Here is an 18,346-nt window from a genome sequence, read left to right as displayed (position 1 = left end):
GAAGCAGGCTCCATGCACCAGGAGGGCGATGTGGGATTCGATCCCGGGTCTCCAGGATCGCGCCCTGGGCCAAAGGCAGGCGCCAAACCGCTGCGCCACCCAGGGATCCCCCAAGGTTTCTGTTTTCAAATTAACAAATTAATTTTTAATAGTTACAGGTAATTAGGTGAAATTATAAAAGTGAAATATACTTCAAAATGACATGAGAGGATACTTGTTGCATGGCAGGTACCTTTGTGTGTATATCATTTTATATGCACAGTGGTCCTATGAGACAGATAGGAGTATTCCTAATTTATGGGCAAGGAAGTTTGAGTCACCTTTTCAAGATCATTTAGATGGGAAGCAGGAAAGCTTAGAAACAAACCTGAATCTTCCTTGACTTCTGTCCACTGTCCTCTAGACTGGTTCCCAGATGGAGGGACTTTTAGTCGCCAAGTCAAAAGCAATACTGAAAACATTCATTGTGAAAAATATAAAAGAACCGAAAGCAAGCTAAATATTTAAATGCAAGGACAGGAGGACTTTGACAATGTTTATAAGTATTTTGCATAAAGTCATTCTTTCCATTCCATAGTAGGCACATGACCTACTGTGTCCTGGGCACGCTCCTAGGTACTGCGGGTAGGGCAGTACATATGACACTCCTATATTTGTAAGGCTTACATTCTACAGAAAGAGATAGATGATAGATAAGAGAACAGGTATGCAAACAGGACAATTTCAGACAGAGGGTCAGAAGAAAAACCAGGAAGGAGAGACTTTCAGTAGGGTGACCAGAGAGGGGAATATCTGAACCGAGGTCTATGTGATAAAGAATGGTAGAAGTGATATCTATCTTCCTGGAATTTCCTGCCAACAGGGTGGATTCCTCCTCAAGAAGGGATATTTGAACCAAGGTTTATATGATAAAGAAGGGAGCGGGCATACAGATATGGAAGTGGAGTGCATGGAGAAGGATGCTGCCAAAAGAAGGCTGAGAACAGAGGTCTAAAGCAGAAGTAATCTTTACATGCTCAGGGAACAGAAAAAATTGTGGAGTAGCTGGAACCTGGTGATAAATATCAATACTTTGGTGAATTAAATTGAATTTGTTAAGTACGAAGATTTTCAAAAGAAAGATTAGCAAGAGGGCAGCTGGAGGAGGATATAACCAAAAACAGAAGAGCTCAGAGAAGTACTAGTAAATCCAAATGGTGAAGGTCTTGGCAGACCTTTTAAGAGAAGCATGGCACTTGGATTCCTTTAGGATCTCTTTCAGTCGATGGTGGGTCATTGACATTTAATTGGATTGATCCCACAATAGCTCAAGGGCTTAAGACAAAAACACTGTCCACACAATGAATTTGCATTTTTCTGAAGCAGTTCTCCAGTGGGAAGATTTGATGCAGCCCCAGACCCACTGGGAACTGAAAGCAAGTGAAGACTCTTATCTGAAGACACTTTTCTGGTGAATGAAAGAATCAATGAGAAATAGAATAAAATGTGGAGAATGAGAAAACCATTCCTGTGCTTTTTCAAATATTTTGGTTAAATGATGGAGTAATTTTAAATGAAATAGAAGATCAAATTGAATAGGAAGAGGAGTCTAGTATCCTTGTGATTAAGAATAAGGATTCTGGAATCAGCTTGATGGAGTTTCAAATCTTTCTCACTAACTGTATAACCTTTAGCAGATTCTCCTGGTCTTGCTAAGACTCAATCTTTTCCATCCGAAAAAAATGGGAGTGACAATAGTATTTAGCAAGCTAGTAACAGAAATTTATAATTTGGAGGAGGATTAAATGAAGTGTTGCCTGTCAAGGGCTCAGCATACCCTTGGCCACATAGAGAATAATCAGAAAATGGTATCAGTTGTTAGCTACATCAGGAAGAAGCAGAGGGGAATGTTTAGAAATGTGTGATTACATGAGGAAGACAAAAAGAAATCATAAAGCAGTTCTAAGTGTTTTTGAGCAGGGGCATTACCTAGTCAGAGCTAAGCACTGTGGAATCTTACAAGGCGCTGCCCCTCTCTGTGCCTTGGTTTACCCATCTGCCAGTGGAAGTGGATGCCAGGGCAAGATAGCAAATGTTCTCACTTGCATCCACCCTTGAAGATGTGTTTGATAAGTTAGTCCCAGAGACGTGGCATTCAGCTGCGGTCTAAAACAAGGGTGACCAAGTTTCCTGTTTTTCCCAACACTGAGGATTTCTGTTACATGTAGAACTAGGATTTCAGTGCTACAACGGGACAAACTCTGGCAAACTGGGATGGTACTCACCATACAAAAGTGTTGTTCCCAAGAGGAAGTGAAGGGAGTGGTGAGGAAAGGCTCTAGTTCAGAGGTACCTGACTGGCATTCTCCTTGCATCCCCTTCTCTTTGTTAGGCTCAGGTCCTTGCTTATAATGCAGTGCTGGTGTCTGTATCGTGAGCCTTGCAGGAATGGAAGGAGACTCTTGCCATTGGCATCTGCAGTGCCGTCATATGACGCGTAGAAATGAAAACCACTGCCATGTTAATGAGAGAGCACCTTGCAGTGCTGTGTCCCTAGGGGTAAGATGTAAGTAATACAAAATTCAGAGTTGCCCCTAAGGCCTCTTGAAGTAACTTTGGGACAGCACTGTAGTCCTTCTTGCCTATTTGTGTACCCTGTCCCACCAGAATACAGTGGAAGGCCCTACTCCTCCTTGTCTACCTGACAGACTTCTCTTTCCAGCCCAGGAGACCCCATCTTTGGGAGGCTCTCCTTGTACTCCCAGGAGGAGTCCAAGCAGATCTCTCTGGGTTCTATGTTACCCTGTTGCATGGTTCTACCTGAGTCTTTAATGGCTTGGCTATAGCTACAGACTCACTACCTGCTCCCCGTTACTCCCAGCTTCCTCTGATGGCACTTACCTCGGTGCCAAGTCAACAGTGGGAATAGACTGTATGTGCTTCACGTCATATTAAAAACCCAGAGCCCAGAATGGCTGTTGAGACTGTGGAATGCATCTTGTACTCTCTCCTGTCCACTGCTCTGGCTCATTAATGCAAAGCCTTTCAACAATTTTTTTTCCACGGGAAAAATGAAACCCATTAATGTAATTTCAAACCTAGTCTCTCTACCTTGAGCCCCAGGTTTTCTAGTGTCAGAGCACCAATGTGATGCAAAAGAATTAAAATTGCAGCAAAATTAAATAACGTTGTGGAATGGATGCTAAACCAGGCACCAGTTCCATGACATGTAGCATCAAAATGTACAAGTACTAATTATCCACTAATTACAACCACAGTAGAACTGAGCTCATTTTCACTGAGAAAGAACTGACACAGTGCTGTGAATGGTTTAAAAATCTGCTCTCAGACTCTGTATGCCCAGCCATTTGTTCAGAAGATCCTGAATTTCTCAGAATGCCAACAAAGAAGATGACATTTTCTTTTGATCCGAGTGGCATGTTTATTTGACCAATGGGTTTTTAAGTGGGTCCCTCTTGTGTATCGGCCCATTACAAGCTGTTAGCCCCAAAGAGGCAATGCTACACTGCTAAAAATGTAGAAGAAACATTTGCAAATGTGCTTCTGGCCCCTCTGCTGACTTCGTGGAAGGGCTTGGAGGTCAACTTTGGGATGACAAGAAAAGGAGGAGGGAAAGACAGAGGAACCTGAATATAAGTGCCCAGCATACCCACCAGCAGCTGCAGTTCCTAATTTTCAGTTAGTCAGGGTCAGCCGTGTCTTTCTCATCCCTGAAATAGGAAGAAAACTTCAACAAGCTTCTGCCACCGCTGCTAAGGGAACCAGTAAAGGAAAACCTAGCCAATACTTACAATATGCTAGTTAAGGGCACAAATTTAGGAGTCCCACAGAGCTGGCCAGTTGGTAATGCAGCTGTCAATAAATGATACGTATTTATGTTGACTTCCCTGGATACGTATGGAATAAACAGGATCTAGAGATAGATTCTGTGGTGGTCTTTTTTTTTTTTCATGAAGATTTTATTTATTTATTCATTAGAGACACAGAGAGGCAGAGACAGAGGCAGAGGGAGAAGCAGGCTCCCTGCAGGGAGCCTGATGTGGGACCCCATCCCAGGACCTGGGATCACGACCTGAGCCAAGGCAGACGCTCAACCACTGAGCCACCCAGACTTCCCTGTGATGGTCTTCAAGGCTGTCCCTGTTCCCCCCCAGCTACACCAACCCCCATCCCACAGAGCCAGTATTTTCTGTTCTGTGATTTTTCCCCCCAACCTTTGTCTTTACATGATTCTTTCTGAAAAAAGAAGCTAAAATTGTCACCTAAGTCACCCTTTTGATAAGACACGGCTGATGTACCCTCTTAGCACACTCCTTGCTAGATTACTGGTTGCATTTTGGAAGAATGAATTCATTAGATTCTTTTTTTTTAAGATTTTATATATTCATTCATGAGAGACACAGAGACAGAGACACAGGCAGAGGGAGGAGAAGAAGGCTCCAAGTAGGAGCCCAGTGTGGGACTCGATCCCCGATCCCAGGATCACATCCTGAGCCAAAGGCAGACGCTCAACCGCTGAGCCACTCAGGCATCCCAATTCATCAGATTGTAGCTGGAAGTGTGTGTGCTCACTTTAGCAGCACATATTCTAGCCAGAAGTGTGATCCTACAAGGCCCTTTGACTTGTCCTGCATTTTGATATTGACTGCGGAGTGCCTTGTGGACCTAGAGAAGTCAGAGGATGGCTGTTCTGTGTACCTCCTGCTTTCTGTTTTTCACCCCTACATACACAATTTTAATGTTCTTTGGGGAGTGAAACATGGGCTGAGCCCTCTCTGACGGGCAGTTAGCAACCCTACTTATACATGACAAGTTCTTGGATAAATAACATAATTTAGTTAAACAAAAAAGTAAAGGCAAAAGAGAAATAAAATACATATTAGAAGGAGTCAAGAAAAACTCATTAGCATTGGCAAACTGCCATTTCCCCCCATTAACCTCAATTAACCACACAGACTGCAGACTCTGACATATGATACAAAAAAATATGGCTTTATGAACTTGTAACATTTTGTGTTAAAAACCCAAAATAATAATTATCACAGCACATAATTCCAATTTGAATTTATTTGGAAGCTTTTTCCAAAAGACATGGGAGCTTTTATAAGCTATAATATAAATGCTGAGTGATCGTTGCCATACATATGGACCATCACCTGCTTTGGGTGGCAGTATGTGTGTATGCACTCACATACGCTTTCATACACATTTTCAATAGTATAGTTTGTTCACCCAATAGACTAATATTGACCACCATCCATATGCCGGGCACTTTGCTAGGCATGGAAGATACAAAGATTAGCCTAGATTCCTATATTCTTTTAAATGAACATTAAATGAATAAAAATGTAGTTGCCGTGGGGAGTCACAGTCAATGGAAAGAGACAAACATGCAAACAACATACAAAGCAATAAAGCTATAATGCAATTTTTTATAAAGTCCTCTATTAAAGACCGTAATGAATATACAACTCTTCACTGATTTGATACAGCAGTTTTTTCCCAAGGAGTTCTAAAAGATTCTAACCCCTCCTTTATTTCCACTTACATTTATAAAGGGGGGGAAATATTGTGTTACTCCCAGTGAGGAAAGGGTGATTGCTCCCCCCATTACATCATTGCTGTGTTTCAGAGGAAGAAAGGGAGACACGCATTTTTAGAGACTTGCACAAAGTTGCTGCATTCATAAATGATTAAGCACAAATTTCAGCATTCTTGCAAGAGGTGGTACTTCTTCCCAAAGAAAGACCATGAAATTCCATTAATTCAGACGTTTGTGGAGGAGGATTTTACAGCAGTTGAAAATGCAGATTCTAGAATATTTCAGGAAACACACGTTTACTGCTTTCAAGTAAACACATAAGGTTAATGCAACTATTAAAGTGTTGCCAGACAAAAGACCTGGTTGGACGGACTCTAATGAATAGTTACATAGGCTATTTGCAATTAGAACATCAAAATGGAGGTTGTTAAAATTAAAGTGCTTTGCAAATGGTTTGTCTCAAGTACATTAAATATTCCCCTGGGACCTTTCCACCCTATTAATTTACCTAGGTAGTACAAAGGTAAACTTCAACCAGCCCCAGAACTATTACAAATTCTCAGATAGGTGGAATGAAAAATAATGAGGTTTTACAGTGTATATATAAATGTAGGACAAAAGGGAGGGATTGAATTATGTGGAAATTAACTGGAAAACGTGTGATATAAAAAGGGGGGAGGTTTGTCAGTCTTCTGATAACATTCAAAGCTCTCCATAACAAGCGATATTTTTCCCCAGATTTTTAAAAATTGAGTTTCAAAACATTGCTCCTACTCAAGACCTTGTATAGATCACACAGCAAAGATGATCTTAGAGAATGGCATGCCTACAAAGCACAAATGTGTTTTCGAGACTTTGCACATCCTCTGAGTAATTTGCACTTTCTCCAACCTTCTGATTTTATCTGTCACATGAAAACAGATGTAGAAACAAATTATTTGCAGTGAAATCGTTTCTAAGGGGAATGCAGTGGTGGTTTTCACACCTCTAGAGTGTGTAGGAATTAAAGAACTTCATGTTCATTTGAATAAGTAAAAGGAAACTTCCACTTTCACGGACTTGGTTATTAAATTTTCAGACATTGTCGAAGGTGACCCATCTGAAAACAATAAGGTGTCCCTCTTGAATGTAATTATAAATAGCATCCCCGTGCTGTTAGGACTTTTAATAAAAATAAAAGATAATGCTTTTTATAGATGGTACATCTATTTTTTAAAGAGCCCTGCTACTAAGTGCAAGGCACATGCCAAGCACTTCATCTGTACTGTTTGCTACCCAGAGCCTGTGATGGAGTTAGATCTATCCCCATTCCAGAGACCACAAAACTTAGATCAGAGAAGTTGTATAACTTGTACTTGGTCACACAGCTAAGAAATAAGGGAGCCAGGATTTAAAACCAGGTTTATCTTTCTCATTAATCTGTCTCATGCCAGCTACAGATTTGCTACTTTAACTTTTTCCATCTTCTCTGTTTGTTGGAATCTTATTCACCATCTAGGGCCCAGTACAAATTCAACATCCAATTTATTCCCTTAAATTTTCCAGTTGCACGAGTCAGCATTAATCTTTCCTTCGTTGGGGCACCTGGACTTGTCTAGGGTATATATTAGATCATACCATGTATCATTACTATGTGCATATGTATCTGTCTCCCTCACTGGATGCGGTGGGGACCAACATGAAGGCTTATTGTTGTATCTTCTTGTCTCTTACCAATGTGCCCTGTGTCCAGATATGCTTTTGTGGTGAAGAGATAGCATCACCACAGAGTGGGTGTTAACTCTGCTACCTGAGTGCCAGTGGAGCCAAGAGAGGCATAATGCAGTACAAGAAAGTTGCCAGAACTAAGAAGTCAGACTGTAGCTGAGATAAACCATTATATTAGGGGTAGATACAAGGCATATGTCCAATCTAAAAATCAGAATAAACCTGGCAACCATGGGGTGTAGTCCTTTGCTGGGTGGATTCAGAATAGAACTTTGTAGAACTCAGGGGCTCCTGGGTGGCTCAGTCAGTTAAGCATCTGTCTTCAGCTCAGGTCATGATCTCTGGGTCCTGGAATCAAGTCCTGCATGTGGCTCCCTGCTCAGCGGGGAATCTGCTTCTCCTTCTCCCTCCACCCTCCCCCACTCATGTGCACCTTCTGTCTCTCTCTCTGTCTCTCAAATAAATAAGTAAAATATTTTGTAAAAAGAACTTTGTAGAATTTAATGGAGAACACACAGGTGACTGTGTACCAGGGGCCCCATTTCATTGGCCTTTAAATTCTTTTGTATTTTAAAATGGAGTATTTTTCACTGTGGGAAAACTAGAACAATTTGAATAAGCCAAAAAAATCAATTACCTTAGCCCCATCACCCAGCAATAACATCTGTCTATATAGTGATTCCCACCCTTGGCTAAAGATTGGAATCACCTGGAGCTTTTTAGAAATCACTGTGTTCTGACCTCTGCCCATCCCAAGTAATTCAGAACTGGATGTGAGACCCTGGCAACAGCAGACGTTAATGCTTCTCTCGTGATTCCAAAGCACAGCCAATATGAAAACCAGCCATGGTCTAGAGCCAGGCTTCTCAAAACTCAGTGTCCATACAGATACCTGGGTCTGTGAGGAGCTTGCAGTTTTGTGCTTCCAAGTAGCTCTTAGGTAATCCCGATGCTGCCACTCCATGCCACACTTTGAACAGCAAATATATATAGTATCTTCTCAATAAAATGTAACAATGAGAGGATGAAGGATTTCTGATAAGTCTTTGCACAAGTTACTTAAACTGTCGGCATCAGTTTCCTTGTCTGTCAGGTGACAGGGAGAGTAGTAGACATTTTACAATTTTTGTGGCCTAAATGTTTAGACACACTTGAGGAGAAATATTAAGATGGGAAGGAAACACAATTAGACTTTTGAGCACATACGATACAACAGGCATGATTTTTGGAGCTCATTACTTGAGCTCCAAAATGGAATAACATTATTTGAGCATGTAATATTGAGCCAGGAATCAAACTAAGCATTTTAAATCAATTGTTTGATTTAATAAGCCTCATTTTACCAATAAGGAAGCTGATGTTTAGCGACGCTGAATGCCATGCAATTGCCTGGGGGCAGGGCTGAAAGCCAAAGCCAGACAGTCTAATGCCAAAGCCAGAGTGCTGGTTAGTGCACTGCTAATGAGTACACCATGATGCTTCCCAGACTAGGTCATCACTAAGACCCATCTATATAATGTAATTTAGATTTCCAGCCACTACTTCTTCCTTACTTTGATCATCTAATACTCAGAATTATGCAAAGAAAAATCTTGGCAGAAAGAGAAAGGGGGAGATGTGCACCATATTGCACATCTGAGCGCACACATCAGTGGTATGTTAATGGCACCTAAAGATGGCATCATTTCATACAACATCCTTAATATTGGTTCACCATCTGTAGCTTAATTTCTCTGAAGAAATCCAATATGGCATTCAAGGTTTAGCTAACTCCCCTAGAGACTTCTTCAGGTGCATAAATCCTTCTTCATCTAGGCCAAACCGGAAGGCAGAGGGCTATGTGAGATTAGGAGGGAGATCCATGAGAGTTGGTGATGAGGAAACTCAGGGAAGAACAGATGGGACTCGTAAGTATCCAGGTATTCTGGCAAAAGTAGACTCTTACACAGCATCTCTAGTTCTAAGCGTGTGTGTGTGTACATGTGTGCATGTGTGTATGTATGTGCATGCATATGTGGGTGTGTAGGTACAAACACATGGTATAGGAGGGAATTGTTCAGAGAAGAGTCCTTTGGAATATTCTCCACCATACATCTTCTTCATTATTCTTCCCTTGTTGACCACTATCTTATTCTTCACCTTGATGACAAGTTGCCTTGACCTAGATGCCCTAATCGATCTTGTCTGTAATGAGTGATACAGCAAGGGGGCAGGGCTTGCCTGAGCCTCAGAACTCTCCCTTTGGGCTGTGGGCAACTCCATCTGCCAACAGGGCCTGAAGTGAAGGTACAAGGGTGTGTGTCAGCATCGATACTTCCTGCACTAGCTGGCTTTCCCCCCTGTGCTACCTGTAGCAGCTACAGCATCCTGTATCCAAGGGGGAAGTGTTTCTGGGAGAAGAATCCTGCCTGTGATTTCCCCTATGCTCAGGCAGAATTGAGAAATGCCATCCACTGGCTTGCAAAGAAAGAAAATGAAACTTATCTGTTACAGAAAACCAACAGCTATGAACCATGTTTAACCCACAGGGTCTTCATACTTGGTTCAGGACTCATCCTTACTTACATAGTTTTAAAGCTTCTATTGGCATCTTAGAAGTTACTGTTTATAAAGAAAAGTTCGAGTTGCAAATGAAAGCTCCATCAGTGATTTCCCTGTCAGATTTTCTTAAGAAAATTTAACAGTAGCACTGTATACTCAATGAAGCAACTCCAAATCTTTACACCTCATCAAGCAGCTCTTACTTAAAAAGCTTGTCAGTGGAAGCCTATTTCCAGACCCTTTTTTTATTAACCTTTTTATGACTGATGCTTTAGCTCTTGTGTATTTTTTATTTTTGGTGGTTCTTTTCTTTTTAAGGAAATGTTGTTTAGGGAAGCCTGGGTGGCTCAGCCATTTAAGTGCCCAACTCTTGATTTCAGCTCAAATCATGATCTCAGGGTCATGAAACTGAGCCTCACATTGGACTCCGGGCTCAGCTGGAGTCTGCTTGAGAGCTCTCTTTTGCTCTCCCTCTACCTCTCCCCACCAATCTCTCTCTCTCTCTCTCTCTCAAATAAATAAACTTTTTTTAAAAAAAGAAACATCGTTTAGTCTAAGAACACATCTGGTTGTTTCTTTAAAACAAACTTAATAGATGTTTTCACTCCAACTTTAATTTTTCCTACAAAAATCTTTGCATTTGAATTTGCATTTTCACTGAAATTTGTACTTATTGTGTGTCCCTTTCATTCTCCAAATTCAGCGCACAGCTTATGTCCACATGTAAATACATAGGCAACATTGCAAGGCTTCCTGCTGGGCTTGAATTGAAAGGTGGAAACAGAAGTTCTAGAAGTTGGAATCTTAGGGAAGAGACAATAAACATGAGAATAACTGAGGGGTTTTTTTCACCTAAAAACACATGCTCATAGTTAACTGGTGTTTTTATGTTTTTATTTTTCCTCCTTTTGCGAGATACGTTTATGCTGAAGTGTTGATTTTGAGCAGCGAAGGAAAAACGTCAACAAAACAAAAAAGCAATCTACTAAATGAGAGAAGATATTTGCAAATTATATATACAATAAGGGGATGATATTCAAAATACATACAGGGGCAGCCCTGGTGGCTCAGCAGTTTAGTGCCGCCTTCAGTCCAGGGTGTGATCCCGGAGACCTGGGATCAAGTCCCACATTGGGTCCCTGCATGGAGCCTGCTTCTCCCTCTGCCTGTGTCTCTGCCTCTCTCTCTCTCTCTCTCTCTCTCTCTGTGTGTGTGTCTATGAATAAATAAATAAATAAATCTTAAAAAACAAAAACAAAAGAACAAAATACATACAGATTTTGCGGGTAAATATAAACCTCTTGTTCCTGCCTGGGTGACTCACTCACATCCGGATCAGCTGGGTTCAGGTCCATCAAGAAGAAAGTGGATTCAGAAAGAGATCAGAGAATGATCTCCTTTTAATGTTTTTGTATTACTATAGATGCCTTATACTGAAAAGAGACTTAGGACATTCCCAGGTAAGGAACCAGGAGCCTAGAGAAAATATGTGATTGCCTAGAATCTCATACCCAATAACTAAGAGGGCTGAGACTGGCACCTAGGCCTCCTGGCTCCCAGGCAGGTGGCTTTGTCACCACTGCACATACTCATCTGCTAGGGAGACAGTGAAGAGGCTTCCAAGTTAGTGTCCCTGAGAAGAATGGTGATTCAGTCGTTGGTGACCTTGGACAAGTTATTAAACTAAATTTGCTCCTATAAATGGAGTCAGAATAGTTCTTTTTTCTCATAACTGTGAGATTAAATGAGAGCATGTATGTGAACTATTTAGTACAGTGGCTAGCACATAGGACTGAACCAATGTGGGATACTATAATATGATCATTTGCTTACCTTTCTCTACAAATGAGATAGAAACCAGGATGTGGAAGACCATGGAAATAGACACGAAGCCCCTGTGTGTAGCATTAAAGATTTACAATTTTTAATCAGCAGCTAAAAAAATAAAAAGTAAAATAAAAGGCTATCGCTATTTGTCCTAAACACTTCCAACTTTAGCAGGAAAGAGAATTCCAAAAATTGGGAAACCTTGAAATTATTCAAAGAATGAAAGAGAGCATTCAGGTAACTTCAACTCCCATGGTTTGGGACCATAATGGCCACTCTGTATAAAACAGCATGGAGAGTTCTAGAAGGTTCATTCAAACAAGTTTTGCTTATAATGTGCTAGCTTCTACATTGAGTGTCAAGAACAGGAGGTGAATAAGATCTGCTTTTTACCCTTTTACTTGTGTCATATTAGGAACAATTCACTAGCAATCAGAGACATTTATTGGGTGCAGTGATGGTAGTATGTATGTTTAACAACTATGACAGGTACTATTCTAGATTCCTGAGGTCAACTAACGAACTATCCCAAATCTCTGCCTTCTTGAAACTATGGTCTAGAGGGGGATCCCAGCCTCAGATGGATTATACCAAACATGCTGGAAAAGTCAGAGAAGGCTTCACCGAGCAGCAATGTGTGAACTTATGGAAGGACAGTGAGAGGTCTAGCAGATAGCTGGGGGTAGGCGTGGAGAACTGAAGAGCAGAGGAAATGAAGATGAGAAAGACAGCCTAAGTACTAATTGTAGCTCACGGGGCTGATAATTCTAGTTGCATTTTTAATACTAAACTCAGCTTCCAACAGTCCTGGAAAATTACATGGAAGCGGCTAAGACCTGCATTGCTTCAAGTAGCACTTAAAGAAAATGTGAATGTCATGGCAGTTAGATTACACAGCTGCGACCCAGGACACCCACAGGGAGAAAGAGCTGGGGAACGATGTCATCTCACAAGTATGGCTTCTCTGACCATAACTACTTAGAACACTCTGAGTTCTCTTTGGAACAGGCAGTGACATTTTTGTGCTTGGGCTGTTTCTCAGAGAGATTGTGAGAGTCCTCTGTCTCCACAACAAAAAGTCAAAACTAGTTGTTTTTAAAATAATTGCATGGTTCCAGCCACATGGTCTCCCCCTCACTTTAGTGAGTATCATTCACTTAGGACTGGCATAGTTCTCCTCCTAAATTGGAGGTTTGCATATGTAATTATATCAAATGATGTGTTTGTTTATATCTCCAAACCACATTCAAAAGCTTGCCTAGGATTTATCTTTGAAATTCAATTTCATCATGTCAGTCCCCAATTTACTGTGCCCAGTGGGTCTACAGTTACATGTGTGATGTACATGCCTCTCTCCTGCAGAGATTACACAATGGGGTTGCCTTCCATGGTGATGAATCAGAAGAGCTGAGGAGAGAGAGAGAGTGCTCTGTTTTATCTTCTTCCCTCTTCTAAGGCCCAGGCACATTCAGCTACAACAGAGATGTTAAAAACGAAGATGCAGCATTGACCGCTTTGATGAATTCCTCTGGACTGTGAGGATAACTGAAAAACAGCGCTGCTAAGTACCAGAGCTCATCCAAGTGCATCTCTTTAGGAGAAGAGAGCTTTCGCCCCTTTCTTGGTCTTGTCCTTGATAACAAGGATTATTTCTTAGTACAAATAACTACCAGTTGTGGCTTTAACCCGCAAACATTCCGTTCATTATTTTTATGTCCCTGACTCCCCATGGACAAACCTGATTATGCTATTCATCCCAACCCCTCTTCATGCCTGATTCCTATGCTAACTTATCCATCCATTCATTCATTTATTTTTAAATGTCTGTCTTCTCCAAACATGAGGGCCTTGTTACACTCTAAAAGGCAGAGTTTGTGATCTCTCCCTGATTTTTAAACAGCTTTACTGACATGTAATTTATATGCAATGACATTCACCCATTTAAAGTATACAATTCAGTGGTTTTCAGAATACGTATGGAAATGTGCAACCATCACTACAATCTGTAATTCTAGAGCATTTTCATCACCCCAGAAGAAACCTTGTACCCACTAACAGCATTCCCTGTCCTCCACCTTACCTCATCTGATTTCCTGCCAATTTTCACTTTTGACTTAGATTTTTTTTTAATCTAAAATAAAGATAATGGAAACATAGAGAACTAAAACCTACAGAGGTTTTCCTGCCTTTCTTCCAGGAACAGAAACTGTTTGGCTTTCTCGCAGCTCTAGATTTGCTGTTGTGTATGCTTTAGGCTTTTCACGAAGGCTGTCTCTTTCTCTGTTGGCTGATAAATATGTGAAAAACACATCCTGGTGATGGTATGCAGATGATGCAGATGTCAGGGTAGCCACACTGCTCTCTCAGTTCCATGTAAGCATTGTGCAAATAAGTAACTTTCCTTAAAACAAAACAAAACAAAATCACCCTAAGAATGATCAGCAGAGGAAGCTGACTTCTTCTCTTTGCACAGCACATCACAATGGGCCACGGATGCATGACCCAGTGAGGAGGACCCGAAATGACACAAGTGTCCTCAGGGAAACAGAAGGCAGGGACTCCTGATCTTTTGTGCCTTGAAGAGCAGCAGGCAACCCGCAGAGTGAAGGCTGACAGTACTTTCATCCATTTATAGCCTCCATATAACAAGTGTTTCTCATTCCTATCGTGTCCTCTAACAGAGGATGCCCCCCTGAAGAGGTGGTGAGGTTCATGAAAGCCCCCTTTCCCTTTCTGAGAAGACAGTTATTTCTCATTGGGAAAGTGCCTTCGTGACATGTGACCTTGTCGGATAGAATGGCTGAAAATGAAGCATCGGATTTGTGTGTTAGACGCCCACTGGTGAGACCACAACAACCCTTACTCAATACAAATCAGAGAGCTGTGCCCCCTTTATTCCTCCTTTATCACCTCAGCCACCAGTGCACTCACACCATCTCTATCTCCCCCTCATTCACCCCCTACCCTCTGTATACACTGATCCAGATGCTAAAGCAGCTGGAAGTGTTTCCTTCTTGGCTATGGCTGGACAGAAAAGTTAATGTCAATAAAAATTCATAGTGAGAGTCAATTAAGGGTAGTGAAATTGTGTAGAGCCTTCCTTAGAATTTTAGGGAGAACTGATTCAGGCATCATCCCAAGAGACTTGGATGCAGTAAATGAGGGATGAGTGGGGCACAGAATCTGAGTTTTTGAGATCCTGGGGAGTTCTGATGGGCAGCTAGAGAAGAGAAGTTACTGATTCTCCCACTTGAAACTCTTGATTATAATTTTTTTCTCCATAATCTCTGACAGTGGCTCATCTTTGTATCCCAAGAGTGCTTAGCTATGTGTCGTTCACATGGAAGAACTCAGTGAGTGGTTTCCAGGTAATACTAAAAGCATGCACCCCTGGTCCACCTAAAAATACTCTCCTGGCACACAAACAATACGTGCCTGAACAAACATATTCAAAGTCTGCTGTAAAAATGATGATTAGAATATATAATCTCTTCTACAGCAACGTTTGTCAATCGAGCATTAGTGAAGTTCCTATTCTTTGTTTTAGGCCAATGGCCAGGTGGGCAACAGGGCTTCAGAATGAAAAGGCAGATCCCTTCCAATGAAGGAACTCTGTCAACTTGTCTAGCAGTCTAGCAGGAAAATACAAACTTGTGAACAATGAATTATAGCATAGAGCAAAGAACAATACTGGTTGTGTTGGGACATACCAAATGAGCACCTAACCCTGGAAGACAGGTCACCTCTCTAACATCAGATCTAAATTTGAACCATCTACATGTGAAGCAGTGGGGTGTGGGGCATGTCCCAGCAAGAATCCATGGAGAGGAATATCATTTGTGCAGTGGGAACAAAGATTTCCCTCCCAGGGGAATGTGGACAGATGAGAGTGAATGGGAGTGGGGCCATTTAGTAAAGAGCCATATTACCCCCAGTAGGATTTTATTTTGAAGGCCATTTAACCTCCTATGGCCTCTTCTGGCTTTCTCCAAAATCCACTTCTTCCCACCCACCACATATATTAAAAACAAAACCTGGAGCTCATGAGTTCCTCAGCAGGTCTTGGTAAAATGCCTTTTCCATACTTCACATAAGCTCACTAGTATCGAGAGTGAGCTATTTGTGTGATTTTCTCTGCCCTTTTCTATCCAACAGCCCAGGTCTCAAAACCAGCCCAATCCATAGTCTCTTGTCTTCAGGGACAGTGTAGCATCAAGAAATGGAATATAAATTTGACCTCCTAATTGCCACTTGACAGCAACAATAATAATAAAACCTACAAAAGACAAACTGGTGCAAAAGCTGGGCAGCTGGGGATCCCTGGGCGGCTCAGCAGTTTAGCACCTGCCTTCAGCCCAGGGCATGATCCTGGAGTCTCGGGATCAAGTCCCACATTGGGCTCCCTGTGTGGAGCCTGCTTCTTTCTCTCTCTCTATCTCTATCTCTATCTCTATCTCTCTATCTCTCTCTCTCAAATAAATAAATAAAATCTTAAAAAAATAATAAGCTGAGCAGCCTTGAAGGTTGTGTCTTCTCATTGTCTTTGTCTTTATACTCAAAGGGGTGATTCATTTATGGAAAACACCATTCGAAGGACAGATACAGAGATATTTCCCATGTGGAACTTATTTTGTGTAAAGATGTAAACCCATAAAACAAAATGATAAAGTCACAATGTGAAGTCTTCGGTATATAAGTTACTAAGTTTGAAATAATTATGCAGACGAGTAGCTATTACAGAAGTAACCTTCTTTGTCAAGGCTAACAAAAAATTATAGCAGCATTAAAAAGTTAAATAAGAAAGTGCTGTTTCATAGCCTGATTCTGATCGGCACCAACAACCTGAAATCCTCAATGGAGTTCTCACTGTAGCATTTCAGTCACATGCAAATGAATCATTGAAAGTCCTTATTACCAGGAAAACAATGGTCCTTTAGTGAATTTTCACATCCCCAAAGTGATCATAGCACCTCACAGAGGTAAGCAGAACTGGAACAAATTTTTCAGGTTTTCTTTGTGAATTTGGTCTTAAGAATGATTCAAGACCATCTTGATTGTCACTGGGAATCGGAGAGTTACTGTTACTGTTCCCTATCATTTCTGCTCTTCCTTTAACTGGATTTGCTTCCGTGCTCAGTAAGCTACTTGCCCAGATATTCAAAAGTCAACTATTCTCATTTCTACGCAGGTTTGATCACAACAACTTCAAGGAAATTGGATCGAGAACAGCAGGCAGAACATTTTCTAGAGGTAAGTGCGCAGAGGGAACTGGCACTCATTAAAGCTGATTTCACTGAACTCCTTTCACCTTCAGCATAAAATGGGACTTATATGTCTTCGAACAGTGGATTCCAAAATGAAGATATCTCTCTGGGGCTGATTGGTTCTGAATGTAGAGACTTCTGGCGCATTCCTCCCAACACACTCCAGTGTGCCGACCAGAGGTAGCAGAGCCGCCTTTGCCTCCCTCTGAAAACAAGCAAGGTGCTTCAATATCCCTGCCTGGACTTCAGGCCCCTTTGTCAATCATCAGAAAAGAAAGTTCAGGAGCAGAGCCCTGTGAACCTCCAGGGCCTCCGATGTGAAGAGAGAAAAAGCAAAAGTGCTGTGATCAGAGCAAAGTACATCATTTGTGAAGACGTGTGTTGCCTTGCTTCTCATTTCTTTTCTGAGGAGAGGGTTGAGGAAGAGAAGCCTGCTAGTTGATTCACTGCCTGAGAGGACTGTTTCTGAAACCATAAAATGTACTCCTATAATTCATTAAGACAGAAACAGCAGCAACATAAACTGTAAGAGTGTTATTTCTGGAGGAAAAAAAAACACCATAAGGCAAGAGATGAAAAAATAGATATGAAAGAGCTTCATGGAACATTCTTTCTATACATAACCAGTATCTTTATTGGGAAGCTTGAAGTCTGGGTAGTATGTATGGCACTGTGATTTAAGTGTGACAGTCTGATACAGAACAGATGACAATGGAAGTTAGGGCTTTGTTAAGGTTTTATCACACATCCACTCTTCTAAAATGGCCTGTTAGTCCCTAAGAATCACTTACTGGAATCCACAGGTCCTCCACACACACACTCACACTTCGAATCTCTCCTGGTATTTCCCTTTGAATCAGTTCACAACGATTTATTTAACAAGTACAGGACTAGGAAATGGTGCCTATAGATCCTGGAGTCACCCTGCCATGATTGGCTTGAATGGATAAAAGCTGTTTAATTTCTCTGGGCCTCAGTTTCCCCTACTGTGAAATGTGGCAAATAATTACTACTCCATATACCTCAAAGGATTGCTATTAAGATCGATCCTTGTATTTTATATCAAAGTACTTTTAAAACTCTTAAAGCATTATATGTAATAAAAGATTATTATTATTATCATGCAGCACTGTGATAACCCTTTTAAAACATTGCTATCATCTCATAAAGATGAAAGACTCCAGGCTGCCAAAAAATAATTATTATAATTCTTTTTTCAAAATCATACTATTGGGCTGCAGTTTGTATCTGGTCCAGAATTAGAGTACATTTGCCAGAATAATAACACCTTATATTATATTTATGTGCTCCTTTTCTTTGCAACAGAGTCCAGGACTCCCAGGGAGGTGGTGTTCTCAGATGGTTGAACCTGCTACCTGCCAGCAGGGAAAAAGGAGGGTGTCTCATTAGCTGGGGAATCTGCCTGAAATCATTTACTGCCATGTCTCTGGAAAGGGTGGTGTTT

The 18,346-nt window shown here is 41.2% G+C and overlaps 1 protein-coding gene across 3 annotated transcripts in view; it reads left to right on the top strand.

Annotated features, from left to right (window-relative positions):
• Positions 1–18,346, top strand: part of FAT3 (FAT atypical cadherin 3) — a 643,002-nt gene that overhangs the window by 446,642 nt on the left and 178,014 nt on the right. For all 3 annotated transcript variants that reach the window (XM_038568333.1, XM_038568332.1, XM_038568334.1), the window contains exon 4: positions 16,806–16,867. In XM_038568333.1, coding sequence (XP_038424261.1) covers positions 16,806–16,867 — 62 coding nt within the window. The remainder of the gene's footprint in view (positions 1–16,805; positions 16,868–18,346) is intronic.

Source organism: Canis lupus, chromosome 21 (genome assembly GCF_011100685.1).
Source record: "Canis lupus familiaris isolate Mischka breed German Shepherd chromosome 21, alternate assembly UU_Cfam_GSD_1.0, whole genome shotgun sequence".
NCBI lineage: Eukaryota > Metazoa > Chordata > Mammalia > Carnivora > Canidae > Canis > Canis lupus.
Note: the sequence above shows the minus strand (reverse complement) of the source record. Positions and strands in the feature narration are given on the sequence as shown.